Raw genomic sequence first — 10,907 nt, 5'->3', positions numbered from 1 at the left:
TGTCAACAGCCCACCCCACATATATACCATATATGGTCATACATTGTATTCTTGGAAGAAATCTGCCAGTTCATCCTCAGTAGTGCTAAAGGGAATTCCCCTCACTCTCACAGTGACGCCATAGTTACGACGTTTAGCTGGACGACTGCGGTCATACCCTCCACCCCCTCTGCTGTCATAGTCTCTGCTACCATAACTACCACCCCGGTCATCAGAGCGATACTCCTGTCTCCTTCCTCTGTCACGTCCCCCTCCTCGACTACTGCTACGGCCATACTCTTTAGAGCCATTACGACCTCGGCCATCTTGTTTAACCCCACCTGTAATGAAACAAACCAGCTATAATAAGACAAGGACAAGTACAACAGTACAATAAAAACCTGACCTTATGGTGGCCAGGTCACTTTGGCTTTGTACACAAACAAATGGGGATTGGTTACTATGGGGATTAAGATGGCAGGTTACTATGGGGATTAAGATGGCAGGTTACTATGGGGATTAAGATTGCAGGTTACTATGGGGATTAAGATGGCAGGTTACTATGGGGATTAAGATGGCAGGTTACTATGGGGATTAAGATGGCAGGTTACTTTGTTGCTGCATTAGACAGGTATACATTTGGGGATTATCAAGCTGGCTGGTTTAGACAGGTAATCAGGCCGTGGCGCTACATTGTCACTTTGTATAGTATACAACAGACACATCATATAGGTGACCTTGTTACACAATGACCTTATTAAGTAGGTTTCAATATACTGCAGAGATTTTGCAAATTATCACTCTTTTGTGACCCACTGAGCAAAAACCTGAGGATTGTAATATATACAACATGTGATACCCATGTGCTTTGCTTGAGTGTGAGACAAAACTTGAATCAATACAACTGCTACAAGTAAAATGAGACCACAACACATCGGCAAAAAGTACTGAAACAAGCTAGAGATATTGAATCACAGTAAAACAATAAGAAGCGTTATATCCCTACTGTGCTCAAGATACCATAATGGAAATGCACAGTAGGGATATAACACTTCTTATTGTTTTACTGTGATTTAATATCATGCACTACTCCAGTACTTTTTATCGATGTACTATGGTCCCTACTCTAGTTGAAAATTCCAAAGATTTTTGCATATTTGTTTGTTAACTTTTTTATAAACTAAAATTATTATGACTGGTGAACCCATGCATACCACATCAAAAGAAATAAATGGTGCCGTACGCCCCAGTTATCAATTATCGTCTGAAAAGTGAAGCATCCATTACGCTTCGGTGTCAGCAACGTTCAACCCGTTACTCAGCATTACAAATCAAGAATTGTTCGAAAAGCACCACTGTAATCAAAGTATAGCCACTACAAAAAAAAACGGATGATTTCCGTTACGGAGGGAAGCCATCGCGCGCTACCACCAAATTGACACCTTTTGCTGTCAGCAAAGATGAATGGGACACAAAGGAGGACACTGGTAAGTCCATGAAGAATGCATTGGATGTATTGCGGTATGCTAAAAGCACATGTCTGGCTGAAGTGACATCGAACAGTGAAAAAATTAAGCCCGTAGCCTTAGCCGTTATCAAGTTACGCTTGTCTGAACTACTGTCAAGAAAAAATCATTGACCGTGGCCATGGCCAGGAGAGTTAGGCCCATGCTACAAGTATGGGTACACATGCTTACCGTATGACAGGAAGTTTTGACGAAAGGAAAATTTGACGAATTTGCAATTCTCCAGCATTGACGAATTTAATGTTGACGAAAGCTTGCAGTGGTTAAGCGCCTCTAAAAATATTTCGTGCGTGCTGATTGAACACGTGCATACTTGTGACCGAAGGTGCTTGTGACGACCCTACCGCAACGCGATGTTTGAATTTATTATCTGTTCAGCTATTCAAGGACACCATGTATATAAAGATATCTGGGAGAATCCAACAATCGGAGAAGAGCTGAAATGCCAGCGTGAAATGTGACCGGATTTGCGAAAAGGTACCTTTTTCACGCATAATATTAGACCCATTTTTAGAACTTTAAAGCTTCATAACATTTTGTTCATGGCATATAATTACTTGAAATTTTCAATGACTGTCGCTAGATTACCTGGCTACAGTTTGATACTAAGAGAAAGTTAATGAGTGTAAGGAGTCAAGTGTTACATCATTTGTTTGTTGGTATGTCAAATGTGTGGAAAAGGTACCTTTTCGCAAATCCGGTCACAAATAGGAAATTCACACGACCCTCTCGCTGTAGCTGTCCTAAAACGAATCGATGGACACAACACAATTATTGGGCATGTTTCTCAAAGAATATCTGCCTCTTGCAGTGCTTTCATTAGGCGTGGCGGCATCATTCAGTGCACCGTAATTGGCAATAGAAGATACAACGTTGATTTGATCCAAGGTGGACTAGAAGTTCCTTGCAAGTTGCGGTTCGCAATCAATTCATACCAGGAATTTTGTAAAAAGACTGAGATTTCAGTGTCTACCGCATTATCAACGACTGCTACGTTTTCTTTAGAAAAGTCAACTTCCATGATCGAAGACCAAGACATGGCTGTAGATGTTAAGATGGAAGAAAGCTGCAAGAGCCTAAGTGAATCAGAGTCACCATCTTTATCTCTATCAGTACCCCGCTCAGATAGTAATGATGATGGGACACATATTGTGCCAGTATGTGATGAGAAAAGCCAGATCACAACTTCAACACCATCCACGGTAGTACCACATAGTGTACATAATAACATTATGGTAGAGGAAGTTGTTTGTTCTCCACCTAAAAAGCGAGCAAAGAAATTTAATGAAGAAGCTATCATCATGGGAGACAAGTTATCATATGTTGAGATAAATTTTGCACAAAGAATTCTGAAGGCACAATTTCCAAGGATCAATGGACTTCAATCGACATTGCTTCAATGCAAGCCATACACTGTAGATCACCAAATCAATGAAAATAAACTTCAAATAGTCTTTTGCAAAGATCGAAGCCACTGGATACTTGCCACAACCATCAGATGTGAGACTGGTGAAGTAAAGGTTTATGACTCTATTTTTAATTCTCTTGACAAGGAATCACTGCGTACCACTATGAAGCTATTTTCTTCTGGCGATAATAAACCAAGGGTAAGATTAAGTCCTTCACAGAAGCAAAAAGGTTCAAATGACTGTGGTGTTTTTGCTATTGGCATCCTGTTGCAGTTGCTTTTGGATTAAATCCAAGTAAAGATCATTTCCAACAGGACAGAATGAGAGCCCACTTGGTAAATTGTTTCAACAAAGAATTGTTTTCACTTTTTCCTGTGTTGTAGATAATAATATTGACATTGCATATTATCTAATCTAATCTAACATAAAAGAAAAAATATATATATATCGCGCATGCAGTTGTACAATGCTAGCTATATACATAATATAGAAATTCTTTAGTGTGTTTGAAATTAGTACTATTTGAAATAACTTTGATGATTGCTGTTGTATAATAAAAGTTCAATGTACAAAAAGTATCATGACTGCTTTAAGTACTTAGCTATGAAGCTGAATCCATTCTTAATTATTGTAGGGTTGCTTTTGAAATGCCTGTACAAAGAAATCATCCACATGGCTCCCAGTGGCTTCATGATGGTTAATCTGAGGTCAACAGGTTCCTTAGGATCCACTCCCTGAAATTGGCGGCAGATTTTGGTTGAATACCATTCTTGAAACTGCTTTCTCAAGAAGTCTTTTGCAGGCTTATTGACGCTGATATCCAATGGCTGCAACCTATCTGTGCAGTTAGCAGGGATAAGAACCACGTACACATTATGTGCATCTATGTGTGTTAGCAGTGTCTCTGTACACTGTGCTTTAAAATTATCAAACAACAGCAGTGCAGGATGATTTGATGGCTGCTTCATCTCCTTCTTCTTCATATGAATGTAGGGTAAAATGATTACATCTATGTACTCTTGCATAGTGCTCTCATTGCACCAGTGACTACCAGAATATGTTATATGCCAGTCATTGGGAAAATCAACCTGTGGTAGACAGCGAGGTGTTTTACCTTCGTACACTAACTGGGGTGGTAAAAAGTCACCCTCCATTGTGCCAGCAAAGCAAGCAGTGATCTGCCTTTTATCATCTTTTCCAGCCAAGTCTACCCTTTTACTTCCTTCAACTTCCATTGTCCACGATGCTGGTGGAACATAATTTATGGCAGTCTGGTCCCAGTTAATAATCAAGGCAGGTGGAATATCTTCTAAATCAACCAGTTGCTTGATATTCAACAAAAACTGTTCTTTGACACTGTCAAAGTGTTCTGGTGAAACCTTATTCCTACTACAAGCCTTACGTTTCACCATCCCCATGCGGCTCAACAAACTTTGAGCCCAGCCCTTAGTGATTTCAATGCCTCCAAATCCGCCACTTCCTTTTAGTAAATTTGCATCTTTGCTTTTCACAATCCCTTCCGCCGATGCCATTACCACTGCAGTATTAACGGCAGTACCTCGTTCACGAAGGTACTTGATGTACTCTCGCACCTGCATGTCCAACTCATTGCCCAACAAAAGTGAGTCTGCCCTGCTTCTTTTTGCAAGGTAATTCTTTAAGTTCTTTTATTTTGTCTTGAGGGAGATCCTTCACGAAATCATTGTATTCATCCTTAAGTCGTCTAACTGTGGGCTCTGTCAACCCAAGTTCGGGAAACTTATGAGCGTAGTACCGCAATGTGTCAGCTGTTCCAATGGCGAAAGCCTTTTTCCCCACTTCGCAACATTGCGCGTCCGTCAAGTATAAATACAGCCCCTTCTGTTTTCGTGAAGTTTCACTCTTCGTAATGGCCTTTGCAACAGCAGCGTTAGCAGATGTAATAGCATCTGTCAGCACTTTATCTGAAAGGGGACCACGTGGATCTGGTAAAGTCGAACAAAGTTGATCACTGCTCCTCGACTTCTTGGTAACTGTAAAGTACTGTAGAATCGACATTATCCGTAGTACAGTTAACGGGCTGAGTGCCTCCTCTCAACAACCTTTCACACTTTGATCCAAGCTTCGATCACTGCTAAATACGCGCACAACATCCAAAATTAATATAGCCTGGAAGCGCTTATTTAGTAAAGTTTGACGAATTAAATATTGACTAAACCAAAAATTCGTCAAATTCGTCAAATTTTCCTTTCATCAAAATTTCCTGTCGTACGGTATATCCTTTTAGCCAGCCTTTGGTGAGTAAGGCTGTTGATCACTCAACATGTGTGTATTAACATATTGTAGGGATGTGGTTAAGGGTGAATGGGGTGATGAGTTAAGAGTGTTGATCAGGTATAGTATATCTATCATGGCCACATTGACTCAGAGAGGTGCTGCTAAGGTTCAAGTGTAGAATCTAATAAGCTGAAATAAGACCATTAGCTAGTGATGTGGAATAGTGTTGAACAACTTAGAAGTCAATCTGAAGGTTCTAGCCCTCCTATCCCAGACCTCAATAGATGGACCAAAATATTCGGTGTGGGGTACGAGGCAGGAGGACCCCAAGCATAATGGGTATACATTCGCTGTTGCTAGCCTCCTTCCCAGAAAAATTTCACCAAAGAAACCATAATTCAGCCATATCTTATAAAGTTTTAGTCTCTTCCATTGTCCAAGAGCTGGTAACCAAACAATGCGCCAAGATAATAACAAACATGTTTGTAGCTCACTTCCAGTTGTTGCAAATACTGAAGGCAAATTGCGTAGATTTAAAACACTTGGACCAATTTTTGCACAAAGTGAAGTTTATATTTTTGCATTATTGAGAGATGGGCAATCGTGACGAGATAGTTCCAACTTGTGATAGATGAGAAGGATAACTTGATCATGGAAAGGGATAGTTAGTGAAGAAAAAGAGCAGCTTATCAGGGAGAAGGAGCGACACATAAAGGAGTTGGAAGACAGAAGTCAAGGCAGCAAAAGGACTTTTAAACTGTAGATGCCTTCTTGACAGTTTTCTCCACCAAGTACTTACTGAGCGAAAAAATGCAAGGATTGTGGGGGCAAAATGAGAGATTTAATACGTTAAGAGTCTGTGAAACTCTTGGCACAGGTGAAAATATTCTATTTGAAATGTTGAAAATATTCTATTTGAAACTGCTGCAGAATTATATGAGGACAAACCTAATGGTATCTTTGCTACAGTGTCTAGGAAAATGCTCTTTCAACTTTTTTGTTGACAAGTGCACAAATACCCCTGACAGGGGAGTAGCAATTGATGTGCCTTCAAATTGTCCTGAAGGTTTGTAGCAGTTATTCTATCAAAATGTGACACACAAGTATGGCCTGGAATCACGGTACTGATGGACTTGAGTGCTCTCAAATAAGAAAATTTTATTGAAATAAGAAGGAGTAATGGTTGCTCAAAAAAGCTAACTTCATAATTAATCATCACCTAGATATTGTGGAGGCACACCAAACATGCCTAGAATTTTCCTGGGAGCTCGAGGGAGTAGCCTCAGTGTGTCATGCCTTCACAAAACTATTGAGGCCTTTAGCAAAGTACTGGAGAGGTAGAGTGCTTTTAAGTGCTGGAAAGCCACCCTGAGGGACACGACAGCGTCAAAGTCTTCAGTGGAAGAAGCTTGCACTGCACTGGTCTCTTTTGCTCCCCTACCACATCACCACACATGAAGGCAACACTAGAAGGGTTGCAGAGATCATTGACCAAACTGGTAGATAAAAGGGTACCAGTGATAAGGCTGACAGCAGCTCGTATACTAGAATTGGTCAGTTTTCTCCATTTCAGTGAGATAGTGAACATCAGACATAGCAATGTGAGTAGAGCAGGGCTTCATGAAAATGATCAACTGAGGCAATGAAAAGAATTGGTGATAACAAGGACTGGAATATCCAGTGGCCATACTAGAGCACTATATAATGCAATTATTGATTTCACATAATTATCAGTTAAACTACCAGCAACAGTTAAACTGTCAGTAACACTGGTAACTAATCTTGAATGAGTGGGATCAGGTGATCAAAACACTTCAAGCTTAAAGGGTGATCTACATCATCTGGAAATGGCTTTTGTAACGAGGGTACCTCGGGTGCAATTTGTACCAGTGGTACTCATCCCTAATATTAGTTGTTTCAGATGGAAGTTGACAACACAATTTCTTCTCAAGCAATTAAAAGAACAACACCACGAGTTAGTGAAAGATGACTTGAGGAAAGATTAGACGACTGACTCCTAGATAAGGGACCAAAGAATATTTCAGTTACAAGTTGGCATATATATAAATTAGTGTGAAATAATACTATGAACTATTTTTTTCATTACAGAGAAAATGGAGGCCAACAAGAGTGTGATTAATAGTAGGTGCCTGTTGGAAGGCCTCCTAATAGAAGTCCACCATGACAGGATTAATCATGAACAATTCACTAGGTACAATGCAACAGTGGTGTGTGAAACAAATGGAGTCTGTTACCGCAGAGACAAAGTTAATAAAAACAGCAAAAGAATTGCTCCGTACACAACCCAGTGGAGAACTAGCTCAAAAACCCAAGGAAGTCCTGGAACATTACTTACGCACATTTATTGACAAACTATTGACGAACAACCAACCTATGGTTCTGTGTCCACAAAAGTTCCCACCAGATTGGAAAAGTTTGTTCAAGAACCTTCCATTCCAATATTGTTCAATAGCAGAGGGTCCCATTGTAGTAATCGACAATAAACCTGACAACTACTCTTCATGTAAAGTTTTTGGGGCAAGCCTGAGCAAGCCCCACACTAGCTGGAAAATCGTGTGTACAAGCATCACTTATACGGACATTGCGAATGATCAAATGCAGTGCACATCATGAGTACGAGTGTCACATTTACGATGATAAACAAGAATGTAGCAGCCAAACGTGTGCACGAGCATCACATAAACGGATGAATAACAGGAATGTACTGGAATTTTTAATCACACATGTAGTCATTATGCCACATGGCGACTAATCGAGAGAATAAAGAAGCACGACAAGACAGATTAAGAAGGAGGAGAGAGCATGACCAAATCCGTAGACAAACAGAAACACGTGAACAAAGAGATGCAAGGTATATCACTTAAGTATGGTCAATTAATAGTTTGGCATTTTGTATAGCTGAGATTGGCTAGGCACAGAGAGTAAGATAGGAATAGATGTGCTGCTATAAGATCACAGCAGAGTCAGTCAGAAATACAAGTGAGCCTCAGAAGAAGTGAGCAGTCTAGATTAAGAAGAGTAGCTGAGACTCCTGATGAAAGAGAAGCAAGGTAAACGGAGAATATACCACGTAGCCAGACTACTATTTCAGCACTAGGGCTTGATATTCTAACAGCAGCTACACAATTTCATGCTTATATGTTTTGCTGAACATCTAGAAGAAGCTTTGGCTTCCAATATTTTCAGTCTTTGGTACATTAATGATTTTACCTCAAGCAGATTGGGAAAGTGCAGAGAATATGACAGAAGTAGACGTTCTGCTATGAGCACAGATGAGTATCAAACTACAACAGGTACACACACAACACACGACGACTTTTCAAATCATTTCATACCTCCAGAAGTTGATGATCCAGTAGCAATCAACAGAATGCAACAACTACTATGTCAGTCTTATAAAATGTGTGTTATGTGAGGTTTGTTGTTTAGAACATTTTCTGTCTACTGCTACTAACATACCGAGTATATGTAATTGCTGGAAAAATTCAGAGGGTATCATTGGCAAGGGATAGAGTAGAGTATCAGTAGAACAAATAGGTTACTAGATGAGGTATAGTGACGTGTGCATTGTTGGCCCAATAGCTGATGTCAAGCTGAAAGATGAAAAACTTGAAATGAAGTCTTGTGATGCAGAAAAGGATACTGTAGGAGAAAAGGCACCAGCTGCATGTTGTAGATTCCAAACGGTGGTCTTTCTTGTAAGCATGTACTGTTAGAGATATTTGAAAAACGATTGAAAACATAGCTCAGGCTCGCCCCCACATGCTTTAGCATCTGTCTAGCTATTACTATATTATATACACATATCAAAGAGAGTTCATAATAAATAGAGGAGGGAGTATACCCCAGCACTGCAGTAAATTATTACCTACTCCCTAAATAACATGTGGTGATGATGATGAAGTTTGTATAGTGTGGGCATGTCTCATGTCATCACATCTGGTACTGGAAGATGGCCAAGTGACACATCCCTAACTACTTGACTCCAATATTCTCTCTAGCACTTTTAATGTATTAGTGCTAGGGCCTACCTAGGGGTGTTGGTAACCATGGGGATAAAAGTGTAACAAAAAGTGATGCACTCCACTGATAGTCATGAAGAGTAATAATTGTTGACTGGTCACCATAACAACAGAATTGCTGTGGGATCATGGGAAGGTAGTGGAAAGGTTCACTTTCCAACATGTTACATTACCTTTACTTACATAAGGATACACCAGATTTCCAAAACTTTTCTGGAAAGATTCAGCCACCTAGACATAGAGGCAGACCATTCATGTTCATGTTACAACTATAATTGAGCTAAATCACCCATAGTGATCACTACAAACACATAAGGGATAATTGTGTCAATGTCTTTGTTCAATGTTCAGCTTCATAGCAGTTTTGAGGCTTCCCCAATAGGGGATGATAAGGTGATAGCAGTTTCTGTTAACGATGAATTGATGACCACACTATGACAGTTACTGGTATCAAGTGTTGTAGCTATGCTATCAAGTTTGAAGGCACAAAAGCTATTATAGTAATGGATACGTTAAATGAAAGTTATATGCACAGCAAGAGAAAACGATAAAACAGTTGGAAGTAAGATTGAGTGCTAAATATATTAATGGATGTTTGTCTCAAGCCAAACTGGAGACCAGTCATGAAACACAAAACTGCTGTGGCATATTGGAGAGGTGTCTTCGTGATGTCCACGTTGAATGAAGAAACCGCTCCAAAAAAGAGCGTCCTTCAACACCATAGAAATTGCTACACATTGAATAAAGATACAGAAGGACCTATAAGCCTCAATTCGGCGATGCAGTTTTTTTGATACAGTAGATGACAAGATGGATGACAACTTTGATGATCCCCCAAAGACCATACCAAGAAATGGACAATGAGCAGAGAACAGTGAAACATTCATTTACCTTGTATACATGATGTACAAAATGTGGCATTAATACTTTTTATCTGAGAGCAATATATTAGCTATATGGTAACTTTAATTTGTGTACAAGTACAACAAAAGCAATTACAAACCAAACAGGTTGTATTCTATTTTATTAGGTCATGTCTATTGCCAACAAAACTAGACCAGAAGGTGCTATAAAAGGAAAAAAATTGGTTGAAACAGATCCCAGACCTCCACACTCTTCAGTGACAGGGCATAACCACTGAGCTACTGCTGCCAGTTACCACACTGCCAGTTACCACACTGCTTTATTCTCTACATTACAAAGGGTGTTCTATTATTAAAGACCAAAGCTGAACCCGACCCTAACCCTTGCGCAAATTTTATTTTATTTATAAGAACTGACCCTTCTGGCACACCCATCCACCACACTGCAACTCTAAGCTAAGATGTTCTATTTAAAAGGTTTAGCCTATAACTACCTACTAATATCTACAGAGTTAATACAACAGATCCTACAGAGCAAAGGAATAGAAGAAAAAGCCCTGAGGCGTCCCTCCACAGTGCTAGGTCAACTGAGGCTGGAATATGGCTCTTAAGGGGATGACCGGAGGAGGAATGACAAATGATACATATGATGGCTGACTGAAAAAGGGAAAAGCCAAGACTGCAGCGAACCCAACGCAGCAGCACCTTTTTTGTTGACATTGAAGCAATTTGTGATATATGCTGGCCTCAGCTCAACTTCTAGCTAGGCACCCTCTGATCCCACAGCCACACCCTCTGATCCCATAGCCACATCTTCGTAAAACATTTCCA

General features: G+C 40.0%; 1 protein-coding gene across 1 annotated transcript in view; it reads right to left on the bottom strand.

Moving 5' to 3' along the window:
- Window positions 1-10,907, bottom strand: part of LOC136263740 (epithelial splicing regulatory protein 1-like) — a 37,302-nt gene that overhangs the window by 683 nt on the left and 25,712 nt on the right. The window contains exon 13 of the mRNA XM_066058373.1: window positions 43-320. Coding sequence (XP_065914445.1) covers window positions 43-320 — 278 coding nt within the window. The remainder of the gene's footprint in view (window positions 1-42; window positions 321-10,907) is intronic.

This window comes from Dysidea avara, chromosome 8 (genome assembly GCF_963678975.1).
Source record: "Dysidea avara chromosome 8, odDysAvar1.4, whole genome shotgun sequence".
NCBI lineage: Eukaryota > Metazoa > Porifera > Demospongiae > Dictyoceratida > Dysideidae > Dysidea > Dysidea avara.
This window is presented reverse-complemented; position numbering and strand designations above follow the sequence as displayed.